Below are 18,295 nucleotides of genomic sequence, written 5' to 3' on the forward strand. Positions count from 1 at the left end.
AGGCCCATCTCAGCCCACCCCCCAACTGGAAACCCTTGGAGCTCTGCCCCTCGTGGTGTGAGGCCCCTGCTATGCGACCCTCAGCCCTGCCAGCAACGGAAGGTGCAGGGCCCGGGCCCACAGGCTTAACGCAACTGGGCCTGGGTCACCTGCGGGGCCTGGTCCCAGGAGGAAGACCCAGGTGCCACCCTCCTGGGTGCCACGTCCAGGTCGCGTGGGGACCCGTCCATGTCACAGAAGATGCAGGGTCACCTGGTGAGCTGGCACCGGACCCTGCCAGGCACCAGCCGCGGGTGGAGGTGGGCCCCAGCTCTCCTGTCAGGCACGTGGTGCTGGGAGGTACGGCCGGAGCAGTGCCCACCAGCTGCAGCAGAACAGGTGGGCACAGGCCCACCAGCAGTGCCCGCACAGGATGGGCCCCTGCAAGGGCCAGAGAAGCCACGCTCCTGGCTGGGGGCTGGGCTGGGACTGACAGGTGGCCCTGCCCTCTGCGCCCCACCACTTCCCAGCCACCCAGGACTCCAAGGACTTGCTGAGCTGGGCAGGTGGGACGCCGAGGGGAGTCAAACTGCTTGTGGGGGCAGGAGGGGCGGTCCACAGGGCTGAGCCCTGAGCTGAACCCTGGCCCTGCTCGTGGTTGTGGGGGTGGGGGGGTCCAGTGGCGCCCTAGCCCTGCTGAGGCCCAGCTGGGACGTGCGCGCGGGAGGGCGAGGGGCCAGCCCATGCCATGCTGTCCCCCGTTCTCAGCTCCATGCTACCACTTTGAAGAAACAGAACCTGTTGCCTTTTTATTTAGAAAGTGTTGCTTGCCCTGCCTGGGGCTTCTATACAAAAAACAAACACAGCTCAACGTGGCCTCTCCTGACCAGAGACGGGAGGTGGGGACTGGGGCTCAGCAGACGGAATGTGTCCCCGGCGGCGGGGGACCAGGAGGCCACTGGCCCGCTCCTCAGGACGGCCGGGCTGCCCCCACCTGGTCCCCTCCGAGCCAGAAGATGGAGGAGAGGTGGGCCGATCTCCAGATGCTCCCTGGGAGCCAAGCGCCACGGGGTGGTCACCAGGCCGGGGCCGTGTTGGCCAGACGCCTCATCCGCCTGTGGGAGGGGGAGGGCAGCGACCCCAGGTCTCTCAGGCAACCGAGTGAGGAGGCAGGAGCCCTCAGCCCCTCCCTCGGCCGCTCTGCTGCGTGGGGCCCTGAAGTCGTCCTCTGTCTCGCCCCCCTCCCCAGGGAGAGTGAGCCTGTTCTGGGCTGTGGTCAGACCTGCCCGAGGGCCAGCCTCGCCCGGGGCCCTGTCCTGCCTGGAAGGGGCTGGGGCAGCACCTTGTGTTCCGGTCCTGGTCCCGGATCTTCTTCTCCATCTCTGCATCCGTCAGGGTCTCCAGCAGCGGGCACCACTGGTCAGCGTCGCCTGTGTTCCGGATGGCAATCTCCACCGTGGGCAGGGGGTTCTCACTGTGGAGGACGAGAGAGGTAGACGGCTCACAGAGCAGCTGCAGGAGAGGCCCCTAGAAAGCAGTGTCCACCCCCCTGCGGGCAGACAGGACATGGAGCCTGGTTTCTGCACCCGGCTCCCGACACAGGGCGGCCGGGCACGCTGCCAACATGGCATCTCCGGGTCTGCATGTGGGGACAGGTCCACAGGACAGTGCTGCAGGTCCAGCCATTCCCAGTGGACTTGCTGGGAGGAGGAGGGCCGTCCGCCCCGCTCAGTGTCCAGGAGAAAGGAGAGCAAAGGAGTCCATCCACCCAGGAGTGGAGTCCCAGGGCCCCTGCCCTGACCAGCCTGCAGGGGGCCCCTCGGCCCACGTCACAGGGGCCCAGAATCCATAAGCCCTGACTGCTCCACCCCGGGGCCCCTCAAAGACGCGCCTAGACTCCGTCTGAGGGCCACCTGCACACCCTCTGGCGAAGTGGACTCAGGGCTGGGGGTCAGCCTCGGTGAGGCCGCAAAGGCTGGGGACTCCTGGCCGAGCTGCTGCCTCTGCCAGGAGCCAGGCCCAGCCTGCCGGCGAGCCTCAGCCACGCCCTCACCCACCCTGCCCGCGGCGCCATGCTGGCCTCCGGGTCCTCTCCTCTGGCCTCCTGCTGGGCCACTGGTGCTCAGCCCCAGCAGTCGGCCTGCCAGGAGCCCTGCAGAGTCAGCCCCCAGAGGGAGGAGGGGGCCCGGGGGAACAGCACAGGAACAAACAGACCCCTGGCCTTAGTTTTAGCTCCTCATCTGGAAAATGGGGACAGTGTCCTTGCTGCGAGGGGTTTCAGAGGACCACTGCCACGCAACACCCAGCACACACCCACTGCGTGGGGGCTTGGGCCCGAGCCGGTGCCCCCGAGTCCCAGGCTGGTGGCTGGGCTGCCCCAGCCACCCTGCCGACAGCTGCTTCCCAGCCGGGCGGTGCTGCGGCAGTCCAGAAGCCAGCACTGCAGACCCAAATGTCACTCCTCACGTTTGGGCTCCCAGCTGCCTTCCTTGGGGGCAGCAGACACGAAAGTCACCAAGCCCACGCCGACGGGAGCAAACACGTCTTCCTCTTAAACAAGTGCGGGTCCCGGAGGCCCTGTGTTTACCTCCCTGTGGCTCCGGGAAGACTGCATCCCAGGGGGTTATTCTAAACCAAGGGCTGCTCGGGCCAGGCCTGGAAGGAGGGGCCTGGAGCCAGGAGCCCACCCTTACGGGCATTCGGCTTCCTGGGCCTCAAGGCCGGCTGGGACCCTGCATTCCCACCACCCGCCAGGTGCAAGCAGGGAGGCCGTGTCGGAGGAGGCAGAGGGCCTGGAGGGTCGTCTTCGACGTGACCTCACTTTTACAACCTCACAGGTGCGGCAGGCCAGCTGGGAGGCATGGCTGTGCCCTCCTGGTAGATGAGAACAAGACTGCAGGGAGTGATCCCCCTGAACTTCCCCAACCAGGAGGGGACAAAACTCGGTGTCGCCCTCCTGCTTAAGATCAACTGACTCTGGACAAGGGGCCCAGCCCACCCGATGGGGAAAGGGCAGTCCTTCCAACAAGCGGTGCTGGGACAGGACCCGGCAGGCCATGGTTTCTCAGCTATGACACCAACAGCACAAGCACCCTGAGAAAAAACAGATAAGCTGGACACTGTCACATAAGTGAACTCCAAACCCACAGAAAACCCACAAAAAGCCTGCGTATCTTCAGATATGTGGGAAGGGACCTGTATCTGGAATGTATAACGAACTCCTGAAAAGTGAAAGTGTTAGTCACTCAGTCTGTTCAGCTCTTTGCAACCCCATGGACGGTAGCCTGCCAGGCTCCTCTGCCCATGGGATTCTCTAGGCAAGAATACTGGAGTGGGTTGCCATGCCTTCCTCCAGGGGATCTTCCCAACCCAGGGATTGAACCTGTGTCTCTCTTGCACTGGCAGGCGGGTTCTTTACCAGTAGCGCCACCTGAGTAGAAACACTCCAGGTGCCCTGAGTGTCAGAGCAGGAGGGACTCGGCCCAGGCCTGTGAGGGGACCCTCTCCGAGTCCCCTGCTGCACAGCAGTGAGAGGTGCGTTCTGAGTCAGCCTCCAGGGATGAGGGACTTGGTGTCGACATCACTCCCAGGACCTCAGGATCTGCTCTGGGAAGCGAGGCTCCCCAGGCTGGCCCCAGGCCCGCTGGCCTCAGCTCGTGAGCCGTGCGTGGACAGGTGCCGTGAGCAGGCCTCCCACGGGACTCGGGGCGCGGCCTGGATCCCGGGGCTGCCGGTGGTCGCGGGGGGCCCCGTGTGGCGGCTGTTCCCTCTCTTGCTCAGAGTCCTAGGAACATGGTGGGCGCTGCCTCCTGGGGTTTCTGGAGAAGCAGCTGAGATGCAAACAGCCCCACGCGCTCCCTCAGCTGTTCCCTGTCACGGGTGGCCCCTTGGTGACGGCCTCCATGCAGGGACGGTGACAGCTCGAGCAGCCGCGTAAAACCACACGGGGACGGTGGCAGCTCAAGCAGCCGCGTAAAGCCTGACATCCAATTTGGAAGCCTCCCGCAGTGGAAGAGGGGCCCGGGGACGGGGCTGCCTGGGGCGAGCGCCACCGGGTCGGGGGTCGCGAGGAGCCCGCCCGCGTCCCCGCCACCAGCACCTGGGACCAGATCCCCTCCCCGCTCTGCGGGCGGCCTGAACGCCGCCCCCTCCCACGGGGGCGCCCACCGCCTGCTCCTGGACTGAACAAGAGGCGGCAGTGGCCTCCAGACCCCCTCGGGGGAGGGCAGACCTGTCCGAGACTGAGCACAAGTCCAGGGAATGAGCAAGGGTCTCAGTAATGTCCCCACCGGGACGGGACGGGAGGAGGCGACAGAGGCCGCTGAGGTGCGGGGCAGCCCTCAGTAGCTGGCACCGAGGCCCCAGGCAGTCCCGGGGCATCCCCGCAGGGGGCGGGGGCGACCACCGGCCCAAGCCCAGGCAGTCCCGGGGCATCCCCGCAGCGGGCGGGGGCGACCACCGGCCCGAGGCCTACCTGAAGGCGTAGGTCTTCTGATGCCAGCTCAGCTGTCCCCGGATGCTGTAGGCGATGGTGGTGACGAACTCCCCGCCCAGCCCCAGCTCGGAGCACAGCTTCAGAGCGAACTTCTCGGGCGAGTTCTCCTTCTCCGACATGTCCCACTCGAACTGGTCCACCAAGGAGATGTTCCCCACGTGGATGTTCAGCTGCCCGGGAGCACAGGCATGAGCCGGAGCGGCCCCCTCTGGGGCCAGGCCGCACCCTCACCATCCCTTCTCCCCAGAACATCCCCGCCTCGTTCTTGGCCGCGCCCCTGTGCTGCTACTTGGGGTAAGGAAAACAACCCCCATCTCTCTGAAAAGGGTTAACTAGCGAGGAAGACGCGCTGGTAACTGCAAAACTCCCTATAAAGAAAGCTTGGATCTGATGGCTTCACTGGTGAATTCCACCAAACATTTCAAGCACTAACACCAATCCTTATCAAATCCTGCCAAAAAACTGAAAAGGAAGGAACACATCATAACTCCCTGCCTTGATACCAAAGCCAGACAAAGATACTACGAGAAAGGAAAGGTGCAGACCGGCACTTACTGTGGACATTGATGTGAAACCTCAGCAGACACGAGCAAAACTACATTCACCAGCACGTCAGAAGAATCACACACCGTTATAAATGATGGGATGATGACACAAACACATTATAAACGGTGGGGCTTACTCTGGCGATGTAAGGACGGCTCAGTAAGAAAACTGGTCAATGCCATGAACCACTTGAACACAGTGAAGGACAAAAACCACATAGTCATCTCGATAATCGGAGAAAATCATTAGACAAACTTCAACGTGCTTTCACGATAAAAGCACTCAGTAAACTAAGATCAGATGGAAACCACGTCAACAAGATTAATTCAGTCAAAAAAATCACTGCAAGTATCACCCACAATGGCAGAAGACTGGTAACTTTTCCTCTAAGATCAGGAACTAGCCAAGGATACCCAGTCTTGCCACTTTTGTTCAATATAGCGTTGGAATTTCTACTCAGTGCAGTGCAGTTCAGTTCAGTCGCTCAGTCGTGTCCGACTCTTTTCGACCCCATGGATCACAGCACGCCAGGCCTCCCTGTCCATCACCAACTCCCGGAGTTCACCCAAACTCATGTGCATTGAGTCAGTGATGCCATCCAGCCATCTCATCCTCTGTCGTCCCCTTCTCCTCCTGCCTCCAATCCCTTTCAGCAGTTAGGCAAGAAAAATAAATAAAAGGTATCCACCTGGAATGGAAGAAGTAAAACTATCTCTGGTCCGAGATGTTACAATCTTATATGCAGAATTTAAGATGCTAACAAAATACTATTAGAACTAATGAATGAATTCAGCAAGGTACCAGGATACAAAGTCAACGTGCAAAAATCAGCCGCATTTCTACATGCTAACACTGCACAATCTGAAGAAGAAAGGATGGACAAATTACAATAACATAAAAAAGAATAAAATCCTTAGAAATTAACTTAATCAAAGAGATGTACAATGAACAATATAAAACATACTGAAAGAAATTAAAGATATAAATAAATGGAAAAACATCCTATGTCCATGGATTGGAAGACTTAAAATTATTAAGTTGTCAAGGCTATGGTTTTTCCAGTGGTCATGTATGGATGTGAGAGTTGGACTATAAAGAAAGCTGAGCACCGAAGAAGTGATGCTTTTGAACTGTGGTGTTGGAGAAGACTCTTGAGAGGTCCTTGGACTGCAAGGAGATCCAACCAGTCCATCCTAAAGGAGATCAGTCCTGGGTGTTCATTGGAAGGACTGATGTTAAAGCTGAAACTCCAATACTTTGGCCACCTGATGCGAAGAGCTGACTCATTTGAAAAGACCCTGATGCTGGGTAAGATTGAGGGCGGGAGGGGAAGGGGACGACAGAGGATGAGATGGTTGGATGGCATCACCGACTCAATGGACATGGGTTTGGGTGGACTCTGGAAGTTGGTGATGGACAGGGAGGCCTGGCGTGCTGTGATCCATGGGGTCGAAAAGAGTCGGACACGACTGAGCGACTGAACTGAACTGAACATGAACACCCAAAGCAATCTACAAAGCCAAATGTAATCCCTATCAAAATCCCAATAGCATTTCTGCAGAAACAGGAAAAAAAACCTTAAAATTCATATGGAATCTAAGGAAAAGCAAAGGATGTCTGGTCAAAACAATGACGAAAAGAACAACAAAGCTGGAAGACTCACACTTCCTGATTTCAGAACTTACTGCAAAGATACAACAATGAACACACTGGGGGACTAACGCAAAAGCGGACGCGTGGGCCAACGGGACAGCCCAGAAATAAACTCTCAAATAAGCAGTCAAGTGATTTTCAACAGAGATGCCAAGACCACTCAGTGAAGGAAAGTGTTTGCAACCAACGGTTTTGGGAAAAAAGAACCCACATGCGAAAGAATGAAGTGGGACCCTTACCCAGCCCCATCTACAGAAATCAACTCAAAACAGACAGAACATATAAGCCTAAGAGCTCAAGCCATAAAACGCTCAGAAAAACAGAGCAAAGCTTTATGATGTTGGATTTGGCGGTGATTTCTCAGATATGACGTCAAAGGCATAGGTGATAAGTGAAAAAATAAACTGGACTTCACCAAAATACAACACTTCTATGCATCCAAGGACACTACCAACAGCATAACAAGGCAGCCCAGGGAAAGGAGGAAACACCCGCAAATCACAGCATCTGGGAACAGACCGCTGCCTGTGAGATACAGGGAACCGATAAAAACAAGAAAACAGCAAAACCCGGACTCAAAAATGGGAAGGACTCCAGCAGACACAGGAGACAGACAAGCCGCCAGCAGGTCACTAATCAGCAAGCAAGGCCCGCAAAGGCCCGTATCCAAGGCTGTGGTTTTTCCAGTGGTCATGTAGGAAAGAGAGCTGGATCGTAAGAAAGCTGAGCGCCGAAGAATTGATTGAACTGTGGTGTTGGAGAAGACTCTTGAGAGTCCCTTGGACTGCAAGATCAAACCAGTCCATTCTGAAGGAGATCAGTCCCGAATAGTCACTGAAGGACTGATGCTGTAGCTCCAATACTTTGGCCACCTGATTCGAAGAACTGACTCATTGGCAAAGACCCTGATGCTGGGAAAGATTGAAGGCAGGAGGAGAAGGGAACGACAGAGGATGAGATGGTTGGATGGCATCACTGACTCCATGGACATGAGCTTGGGCAAGCTCCGGGAGAGAGTGAAGGACAGGGAAGCCTGGCGTGCTGCAGCCCGTGGGTCCCAAATCTTTGGACCGAGCGACTGAACAATAACAAATCAACAGGGAAATGCAAATCAAAACCACAGTGAGATACTGTCCACCACCAGGCAGGCGTTCTTCAGCGGGGTTCGGGGCAGGTGGTGCCCTCTTCTCTCGTAACGCCCCCAGGACCGTGGGGGCTGCTGAGACAGCATGGGGTGTGCTTGGCCTAGCCTGCCCATGACAAGAGTGGCAGTGTGCTCGCCTCACTGCGCCCTTCCCTGCTCTGCCCACCAGCTGGGCCACCCCTGGGACCACCCAGCTTCCGCTCCGTGGACGGCAAGGCCGCAGCAGCACCCGGACACGCCCAGAACGTGGTGCCCTCCTCAGAAGTCGGCCTGTGCCCTTCCTGGGACAAGCCGCCCAAGAGACAGTCTTCCAGAGCCCTACCCCACAACACGGACCCCAGACAGGCTCCTGTCGAGGCCTCCACGCACCTCCGCACCTCGCAAGCCCCGAGGACAAGGCAGGCCCACTGTGGGTGAGGAGCCGCCTACCTTGATAATGACGCGCTGGTCTGACTGGTCTTCCAGGATGCTGTCCGTGGGGTAGGACTCGATCTGCTGTCTGATGGCAGAGGCAATGGCTGGCACGAACGTCAGTGGGTTCAGATCCAGGTCGTCACAGAGAATCTCTGAGAACATCTCCGGGGTCATCAGCTTCTCTGAAACGATGACGGAGCGGGGGAACCCCCAGTGGACCACAGGGCCTACGGTCAGCGCGCTCAGCCCCGGCCTCCCCCAGCCTTGCCTCCTCTGCCACCGCCCCCCCGGGTGACGACAGGACCCCCCGGCACCACGCAGACAGAGCTGAGTGCACGCCAGCCAGGGCGGCGGACGGACCATTCATGTTCCAGGTAAAGGCATCCCGCAGCTTCTGCCCGTCAATCTCCATGTCCAGTCGGATGGGGACCAGCACCTCGGGCTGGGACGCGTTCTCGTGGATCACGGCTGGGTCGTGGTCGTCGAAGCTGGAAGGGGAGCGGCCTCGTGCTCAGCAAAGCGGGCTGGGTCCCTGTGCCCAGGGCCTCCCTCTCTGCACCACTGGTCGCTGAGACCTGCCCAGAGAGGACCTGTCCACTACGGGCTGGGCCGGCAGAAACAGGGCTGGCGGGGGTCCACGCGGGGCGGGAGGGGAGCTGCCGACTTGGCAGCGGGACAAGCTCAGAGGTTCCCTGCAGGAAGAGAGGTTTAAGCCCCAGAGCAGGCAGGATTCTCCCAGCAGCTGTGGGGAAGAAAGGGTATGTCCAGAAGAAGAAACCCTGGAACAAAGGCCGAGGGGCAGGAGGGTTGAGGAGCTGCTTGGGGAGCAGTGAAGGGGGGCTGGGCGGCTGGGGGGTGCTGGGGAGCCTCGGTGGCCAAGCACCCAGGGCTCCCCACCTGCAGCCTGGACCCCGAGGGAGCCCCAGAGGACGGAGAGCAAGGCAGCTCCGCACTCACACCTGCCCTTTAGGATGGGGAAGAGGGAAGAGACGGGAGCTGCGGGGGGCAAGGAAACCAGGCACGCCCCGCTTAGACCCGGGGGTGAGAACCACTTTCCAAGAACGCAGGGGCGCCAATGATGAACAATGGGCAGCAGCCCGCAGGCGGGAGGCCCGGTGGCCGAGGCCCCTCACCAGAGCGGGAAGGTCCGCTTCTTGTCGCGGCCCATGCGGTTCCTGTTGATGGTGGTGGAGCAGGGCACGGCGTCCAGGTGGTGCGAGCTGTTGGGCAGGGTGGGCACCCACTGGCTGTTCCTCTTGGCCTTCTGTTCCCTGGGAGACACAGACACCCGTCCGCTCAGCCTATGGGCCAAAAGCCGCCCCCCAGCCGCCAGGTTGTGGCCAGTGGACGCCCGCCAGGCCCCTGCTGCGCCCAGGCCCCCATGGGGACCTCTGTGCGCCCAGCTCCGCGGTGGTTATTCCCCAGGCTCCAAGCGGCACCTGCTCGGGGTCACCAGTTTTAGGGGAGGAGGAGAGGGCAGGGGCCCCAGCCCAGTCTGTGAGCTGTCACCCGTGCTATGTGCTGGGCTGGGCACTCAGGAAAGGGTCAGGGTTCACGGGGGGGTGGCGGGCAGATTTCCAGGAGAGCCCCGAGGGCAGCAGAGAGGAGGCTCAGGTCAATGGTTGGGCAGGGGGCCAGGGCTGGAGACACAGAGAGGGTCCCGACTCGGGGGGGGTGCCCTCAGCGGGTGGCTGGGAGTCCCTGGGGGTTTGCACACTTTCGATCAGGCTGTTATTTCAGACGCTTGGTCCAGCCTGAGACAGGTAATGCCTCTGGCCTCCGGGCCTTCAGGGATGGAAAGATACTCTAGAAAGCGGGACTCAAAGTAACTCAAGGAACTCACGTCCCACAGTGGGGAGCCCTTCTCTCCAATTTACATGGGGCGTTTACTACGAGGAAAATACCGAAGGCCGTTTTGAGCTGAGGCTCCCGGGCCGGGCTGTCCGTTTGTGAGACTGCTCGTCACCCCTGGGCCACATCCCTGGTGGCCAAGGGGGCAATCAGCGCGGTGACTGCACGACACACCTCTGCAGCCCTGCCCCACAGCTGTCACCATCGGTGACGTCCACCCCCTGGAGAACCTGACCACTGCCCGGTTTCCCGCTAAAACAGCTCCCTTCCAGGATGGAGGGCAGAGGGAGAGGCCTTGGCCTTTTCACTCCTCTTCTGCAGCGGGGGCCCCTCGCACCCCAGTGCCCGGGCCCAGGAGTGCCCCTTGGGGTGGGGCAGGGAGGGATCCACACACCAAGGGGAGCCAGGACGCCCCAAATCTGCTGCCCTGCCCTGATACCAGAGACCTGGGGAAACGGGGGACTGGGGCTGATGCGGGCAGGACCAAGAACTGAGGCGGTGAGATGGGGTCCCCACCACAGGCCATCTGGCTGGCAGTTTCTACTCCGGGCCTGCAGGCCAAGAGGGAAAAGGCACCCCACTCAGATCAGGCGCCTCCTGTCCCCAGGGAGGCCTACAAGGTCAGATCCTTTGTAACTTCCACGGGCAAAACTGGCTTGCTGGGCCTGTGTGGGCCGCATGGGCATGGACCACCACACCTTTCCCCACTGAGTCTCCAGCCGGAGCTGTCACCCAGGTCCCCCCAGGCCAGCCCCACCCCGCCACCTTGCAGCAGCCTCTCGTATCCAGGCCGAGGCTGCCCGGTCGACCCCTCCTGCCTGATGGCCTCAAGTGGACAATGCGAGTCACGTTGCAGCACGTGAGTGGGACGGGCAGCGCCACTCGGGGTCCGGGCATCCGAGTCCCACCACTCAGCCTCCCTTCCGCTGCAGAGAGGTCTGTCCAAGAGCCCTGGGGCCATCCAGCCCCTGCCCGACCTGGCCGGTGTGGGAGAGGGGGTGTGCCACCCCTCCTGGGGGGCTGGCTGGGTGCTAGGCAGGTGCCTCCTAAGAGTGGAGCCCACTGGTGGCTTTCCTGCAGCCCCACCTCCACACAGCAGTTCTCACTGCCCAGTAACAGGAGGCTACTGGCCTAGCTCTCTCCCTCGTGTGATGGACTCAACCAGGAGCGTTCACGGCCCCACAAAGGGTTCTCGGCTGCTGCATGCGGATCTCAAAGCCCCATCCACGTGCATGTAATCTCCTCCGGTGACTTCTCTAGGGAAGCCCGGCTATCCTGCCATCCTCACCGCACCACCGGGGCGAGAAAAGCCATCTCCAGTGCTCACATCCACAATGGGCCAGGCCGTGAGCACACCACCTTCTTCGGGAGGTTGTGGGGGCGGGGGGGGGGTGGTTAGAAAAACAATCCGATGGTGCAGTTGGGAGAAAACCTGGAAGGGGACTGTCCACACGGCCGCCCCCTCCCCCTCCTCCCCCACCACCAGTGCCCCGGGTCTCGTGCCCAGAAAGCTGAAGATGCCAGCAGGCCCGCTGCCTGCCTCGCTCGCGTGGCCCGGGCTCGCTGCCGGTCTGCCTGCCCAGCACACAGATGCAGCCCCAGCTCTCGCTGCCACCCGCCTCCCCCAGGCAGGACTCTCCCACAACACCAAGGGCGTCTCTGGGTTCAGGATGGCCCTCGTTGAGGTGTAAAGTGCTTCCTGGGGCTGAGACGAATGGGCCGGAGATCCAAACGAGGCCAAGGCCGCCACGGCGCCTGGCGCAGGGCACCCATGGTGCAGAGCGGCCCAGCTCCCTCCCTCCCTCCCTGCTTCTTTATGCTCCCGGCTATGTCTATTTTTACTCTGCATTTTAGAAATGATACCGAAGGACAAACACCGTTCCCCCTGTGTGTCTGCTCTAAACCCTTTATCTACTTATCTATTAGCGTGTCCAAGTTTTGCTGCTAAGTCTGAATGAAGGAACACTACCCACAAGCAGCAACGTCCCCACGACCCTCGCCTGTTCAACTGGGAACGTAAATGTGCTTTCAAAGGACCTAAGTTTCTACGTTCAAAACCGTTGTGTGTTTCTTTTGGGAGTGAACCTAGGCCACTCGTTGTTCTGCCTTTCAAAGCATTCTTAACAACTCTCCAGAACCCAGGGCTTGGCTTACGTTTCTAGAAATTCCAAAGACAGACACTTGGAAACCTGATGAAGAAGGCCTGTGAGCACAGCAGGGGCCGGGGTACCTGAGGTAGGTGGGGGGCTCGGTGCTGATGGACACGGCCTTGTACTTCTCATCGTTGCCGTCCAGGATCTCCTCCACCTCGGAGGCTTTCAGCAGGGTCACGCTGGTGGCCAGGGTCGTGTATCCATGATCTGCAACCAGAGACGGGGCTGCGGTCAGCCCGCGGGCCGGCGGCAGGCAGGAGCAGCCAGGAGACGCAGCACACCGAGGTCCTCACATGCGGGAGGTGGGGGAAGCGGCTGTGGACCTCACGACTGCCCGATGTGGGCCTCTTCCAAAGGGCCGGCCTGGACCCTGGCTTTCTCCAGAGGCCCTGCTGGGCCGTCCGCACAGGCTCCAGCCACAGGGCCTCTTGGGACAGGAGGGCTCCAGAGTGAGCCGGCCGGCGGGAAGAGGTCTGACACCGCTGCAGTCCACAACACGAAGCGAGGTGGAGATGGGATGAGGGATGAGAAACACTTTTCTTTTAAAACAAGAGCCCAGAGAGTTGGAAAGAGCTGCTGCACACGCAACATGAACTCCTGGCCCCGGTGCCAGCGGCGCTGGGAGCCCGAGTTCTCGGCAATCCGACCACAGCTTGCCTAGGGAGCCGGGTGGAGACGGAGGGTTAGGGGAAGGCGGCTCCCCAGGGAGCGCGAGGCCCGGGGTCGCCAAGGCTCGCCAGGGGCAAGCGCAGCTAGGGGCGCAGGGTTAGTGACCGGCACTGCACCCGGCGCAGGAGGGCCAGGGAGGGGCTGAAAGGTCACAGCAGTGCGTGGACAAGAGGCTCCGGCTCCTGCGTTAAAAGAACGCGGTGGACAGACCACGGCAGCGCCACGGACACACTCACACCGGACGGACTGCGGAGTGCACGCGCGCACACACACACACACACACACACACACACACACACACACACACACACACACAGACACACATGGGGCCCGGGCCGGTTCCACCAGGGCGCCTGGAGGCGGCGCCCCGGCCCGGAGGCGGCGCCCGGTGGCCCCAGGCGCGCACAGCACGGAGCAAACATGCACAGAGCGAGCGCTAGCGGACCGGCTGCCAGACCAGGTGCCACGCGATGGATTGGGGGCGGGGACGGGGAGGGGCGGGAGCGAAGCGGTGAAGCCCGGAGCGGGGTGGGGCCGGGGCCGCCCCACCGCCCGGGCGCATGGAGGGTGAGGATGGCGCACGCCCGCGGATGGCACAGCATCACAGCAATCCTAAAACGTTTTCAGACCGGTGCGTCTTCACCGCGCGCGCGCCCCAGCCGGCCCTCCGCCCGCCCTGACCGCGGACCCCCACCCGCACCGGGGAGCCCACCCCCACCCCGGGGACGCTCCGCCACGCTAAGGTCAGGACTGCCGTGAAGACGCGCCGGGGTGAAAACGTTTTATCTTCATGACATAAGCGAGTGGTTTTGAAACAGGTTTACAAACCCTCGTGAAGACGCACCCTTAGCGTTAGGTTTTGTTTTTTTACCATGTGACGACGCAACTATTTTCTTCCTCTCTTCCACAGTGGCTAGTCGCCTCCAGAGCGAGGGGTACCTCTTGTACAGAGAACCTCGGAACATACGGAGGTAGTTTCCCACCTAGGGGTAAAGCGAGAAGGCTCATTACGAGGGCCGGGGCTCCTCGGGGAAGGGCAGGGCCCTGGCGCAGACGCTCTGCCACCTCAGTGACACGCAGACCACGCGCGGCCTGCAGGCGCCGCGCTCCGAAAGCAGGCAAAGCCCGATCTGCTGACATCAGGGGTTCCGCAGCAGCGAAGGTCTGGCCCGCACCTGGCCCACTGGCAGGGGGTAAGCTCTGCCTCCCGACGACAGCACCAAGTTCAGGAAGGGCCACGCAGACACTGGTGAGACACGGCCCCCCCGAGCTCCCCGAGAAGCTCTGACTTTGCACTAAAGATCTCTGGCGCGGTCCAAAAATGTAAGGCCTCTCTTCCTTTTATCTTAAGACTTTGATATTTTTACGATGTAATAAATACCAAGAAGGGCTTTTAATTTCAGACAGATGTAGGATAATTTCCCCCGTAGCCCTTGCTGCTTTGTTTAGTAACGAAACTCAAACCAGAAATACCAAAGGAATTTTCCAAAGAGTTTCAAAAGCGCTTATCAGCAATCACTAGACTGCTGCATACATCATCACTGCCCCAAACAATAGCCTGCCTGTGCCAGTTACTCAAAGTACAACTTACTTGACGAAAACAAATCTAGTCCTAACGTTTTTACAAAGAAACTCCACTCTTCCGCCAACTTTTCAGAAACAACCACTCGATCACGTGGCAGGGGACCGTGGCTGGACTGGGTGCTGGCTCCTTCTGTGACCAGGCAACACTGCCCCCTTCTCGGCCTCCCTATGCCTCTTGACAAATGTTCATCAGCTGTAAAGTTCACCCCACGAGGGACCCACTTCTGCGATTTCCCACGTACCTACCCCATTATAGGAGTTTTCTTTGTGACAGTTTCTGCATTTTTCATGGATTTAGAGGTTTACATAATCAGGGCTGCTGAACAGCATGAGAGACATGGCCACAAGGTCCCTCCTGCACCTTGCCGCAGGGGCAGGGCGAGTTATCTGGCTTGAGCGTGGTTACCATCAGGGGGTAAACACAGTTTCCAGGACGTTTTTGACAAGACACTGACCCGGATGCCCCACTACCACCGTGCAGGCCCTGCAGGCCTCCCAGCCTCCCAGGCCCTTCCCGGGTCCCTTCGGAACTTAGGGGACTCGGTCTGCCCCCCTGGGTTTTCCCTGCACCAGCTTTTGCCCGCTCTGGACCCAGGTTTCCCAAATGGAAAACGAAGGTGTGGGTATGGAAGCTCCCTGGGCTCCTCTCAGCTGTGCCTCTGCATGGTGATGACGGCTGCCCATAGGGGGGGCAGGACTGGGGCAGCTGCGGACACCCTCCCAAGGCTGCTACCCCCGAGTGGTGTGGGGCGCTGTGGGCACGCTCTGCTCAGCGCACCTCCTGGAAACCAGCGCCTGCCGTCTGCCCGGGGCAACCGGCCCGGGAGCCAAGCACCACTGCCGTCAGAGGAGCTGCTGGCTGTGAGTAGACGCCAGTCTAGCCCTGAACCCTGCCCAGGCCTCCTGAGGTCTGAACATTGTAAAGTCAGGCCCCGGACGGCAACTGCCTCTCCGTCCTGCCGTCTGGTCTCCATAAACTGCATCTCAGGACAAATCTTCTCACTCACCAGGGCTGAAACAGAAGACTGCAGCTATCTTTCTCAAATCTAAGGTGTGCTACAGGGCAAGTCGCAGAAACTGTCTGGCCTAAGCATCTCATCAGATGCCTGAGACGAGCTGTGGACGCCAAGCTGGAGCCAGAGCTCCTCGCGTTCTGCCCACCTGGCACCGCGTTCCACCCAGTAAACGCAGGCTTGATTTTCAAAAGTACCACCGACTCAGAGCCAATGCTAAACCGACCACTTTTCCTGCCCATTAGATTGGGTGAAGGTTTCTTTAATCAATCTGCCGGTCACCACATGCCACCTCTGTGCCCACAGGCTGGCGAAGACCTTTCTGAGCTACGGCATGTGGCAGGCAGCGGCACCTCTCTTCAGTACGGCCAGCTGTCAAGGGGAGCGTTTCTGTGATGATGTGAAAATACATTGCATCCGGCCCCGTGTTTCATGAACACCGGTGAGGAAAGGAAACACACAAAGTTCTGATGCCACTGACAGCACGGGTCTCATAACTCAATACAAGTCAGACAAACCACAGGGAGTCACAGGGAATCCCAATAGCCTCATCAAGTGTGACCACCATGAGGCTTAATTTATTCAGTGTATTCAATCATAAAGAGGGGGAAAAGTTGTAAAAAAAAAAAAAGAAAGAAAGAGTGAAATGTGTAATACTGAAAACTGTTGCTAGGAGAAGCAAGCATTGACGTTTGTAACTGCTTTGACTCCCCAAGACCCACACTCGCCTCGCTACAAAAGGGAGGCACTGCTGCTCAGTACTTGCACACCCGAACTGCGGATTTGTAATTTAAAAATGTGTGTGTGGACACAGCACAAGCCAGAGACTGCCAAAGGTTGAGGGACACTGGAAGAACTTAATATACTTGGTGCATGCTGCCAGTGACAGTCAGTCACCAGCTGATTCAACAGAGTGCCGAAAGGTCACCTTTTAGATAAGGATGAAGGGGTTCTGGGCTCGTTCACTTGCACTAACTCAGAGTTAGTCCGAGATATCCGAAGTGCCAGGTGCCTCCCATTTGCTGATGGATCTAGCTCAGGGACGGCTGGGCCCTAGCCATCCAAAAATCAAGCATCGTTCTCCCAACCTGTCTTCTCGCTGATAATGGAAGGTCAGAACGCCCACCCGCCCACCTCAAAGTCAAAGAACACCAAGCGGGTGAGTCCCCACTAAGCTCGGTGTTTCCAATCAGCGGTTTCAGGATTCCAGCTGGGGCAATGAGGGAGGGAGCGTGCGAGGGATCCAACACCTCGCCCCGTGCGCAGCAAGGGATAACCCAACACCCCGTTTCTGTACGTCCGGCTGGAGTTGTGGAACTCAGCGCGGACCGGGGGCCACCGCGACCCCCGGGACCCTGGCCGCGCGGCGCATCCCCGCTGCCGGGACACGGGTAAGCGTCCCCAAACTGCCGGACGCGGGGCGGGGCCTTCTCGGCCACGCCCCGATAGGCCACGCCCAAGGACAAGGGTGGTCGTGCCCAGACGGCCGGGGCGGGGGCTGCTCGGCCACGCCCCAACAGGCCACGCCCCCGGTGCTCCCGGCCGCGCACGCGCACGCAGGCCCTCCGCGATGAATGGAGACGCGCGTTCCCGGCGCGCAGACCCGCCCCGAGGCTCCCGCGGGAACCGGGCCGGCCGGGAGGCCCGGAGGGCAAGGACGCGCCGCGGGCTACCTCAGAGCCGATCATGTAGAACTCGCCGTCATCTTCCAGCTGGAACTTGACGGGCTTCTGCCCGAAGGTCTTGCTCAGCGCCATCATCATCATTGCGGCGGCAGAAGCGGGCGGCCACGGCCGGGCTGCGAGGATCGGAAGGGCCGAGGCGGGGCCGGGGACGCTCCTAGCCCGGGGAAGCCGACGCGGGAGGCGAAGGGCGGGCCGGGCCGGGGTCGTTCGCGCCGCCGCTGGGCTTCGCCGCCGCCGCCGCCGCCGCCGCAGACGACAAGCAGGCCGCCCTCAGTGCGCAGGCGCGGGCGTTGACGCTGACGCGCGCGTCGCCGCCGCCGCCACCCGGACAAAAGGGCCGGGCGCGCCCCCACGGGCCGCTTAAAGGAGCCTCGGCCCGTTTCTCGGCCTTCCCGGCCGCCTCTCAAGTGGAGGTACCAGGGAAGGCCGCTCACCGGCAGAAATAACAGCCGCGGCCCTGACTCGAACGGCGCCCTTCTCCGTCTCACAGCCGGGGCTGGAATACTGCCCTGGTGAGGAGGAACGAGGCGAGGCCCAGAAGGCGGGGAGGAAGCCGGAGGCGCCCGTGCCTCCGTTTCCCCGCCCGGAGGACGCTGTGCGGCCGAGCACATGGGCGGGCCCAGGGACCAGTATCCCAGCTCCGGGCCACCCCCCAGCTCCCGTTCCTGTGGCTCTGGGGATGGGGCGAGCATGGGCAGAGACTACCGGATTTGGCAGGATTCCTAGGCCCAGCCGGCGTTTGTTTTGCCTGCTGCATCCGCTGAGAGCTGGGGAGGAGCTAACGTCCCCATCCCCTCCTTAACTCTGTGCCCTGTGCCTCCCGACAGCCCTGCCCTTGGGCGCTGACAGCCGAGTGGGCCCGACACACAGGAAGGCACCCGTGTATCCGGTGGAACAAGGCAGTGGGTCAGAAACGGCCCCCTGCTGATGGCTGCCCATGCCAACACCTGATACATGGCAGCTATGAGGTGCCGCTATGAGCTTCCACGTAGGGCTCTGTGTGTGTGACTTGCTCAGTCGTGTCTCTTTGCACCCTATGGGCTGTAGCCCTCCAGGCTCCTTTGTCCATGGGATTCCCCAATCAAGAATACTGAAGCAGGTTGTCATTC

The 18,295-nt window shown here is 60.3% G+C and overlaps 1 protein-coding gene across 2 annotated transcripts; it reads right to left on the minus strand.

Moving 5' to 3' along the window:
* Positions 1-761: 761 nt before the first annotated feature.
* SMARCB1 (SWI/SNF related BAF chromatin remodeling complex subunit B1) lies at positions 762-17,428 on the minus strand. 2 transcript variants are annotated; one of them, XM_070385800.1, is made up of 9 exons: positions 17,175-17,428; positions 13,776-13,887; positions 12,313-12,442; positions 9,365-9,502; positions 8,592-8,719; positions 8,247-8,413; positions 4,454-4,644; positions 1,322-1,453; positions 762-1,094 (listed from the first exon to the last, which is right to left on the minus strand). In XM_070385800.1, the coding sequence occupies exons 1-9, from the start codon at positions 17,265-17,267 to the stop codon at positions 1,055-1,057; spliced, it is 1,131 nt and encodes a 376-aa protein (XP_070241901.1). In that variant the 5' UTR covers positions 17,268-17,428; the 3' UTR covers positions 762-1,054. The 2 variants fall into 2 exon arrangements, with proteins under 2 accessions (XP_070241901.1, XP_070241900.1); XM_070385799.1 differs by having other exon boundaries at positions 13,749-13,887.
* Between the last annotated feature and the right edge of the window lie 867 nt (positions 17,429-18,295).

Source organism: Bos mutus, chromosome 17, assembly GCF_027580195.1.
Source record: "Bos mutus isolate GX-2022 chromosome 17, NWIPB_WYAK_1.1, whole genome shotgun sequence".
In the NCBI taxonomy this organism is placed as follows: Eukaryota; Metazoa; Chordata; class Mammalia; order Artiodactyla; family Bovidae; genus Bos; species Bos mutus.

What these genes read in the sequence shown, in the direction of transcription:
- SMARCB1 (XM_070385799.1), bottom strand. Translation starts at nt 17,267, where the DNA reads ATGATGATGATGGCGCTGAGCAAGACCTTCGGGCAGAAGCCCGTCAAG. An exon ending in TCTACATGATCGGCTCTGAG is followed by an intron (nt 13,888 to 17,174) that starts GTAGCCCGCGGC and finishes CTTTACCCCTAG; the next exon opens with GTGGGAAACTACCTCCGTAT. An exon ending in GACCAGGACCGGAACACAAG is followed by an intron (nt 1,095 to 1,321) that starts GTGCTGCCCCAG and finishes CCCCTCCCACAG; the next exon opens with GCGGATGAGGCGTCTGGCCA.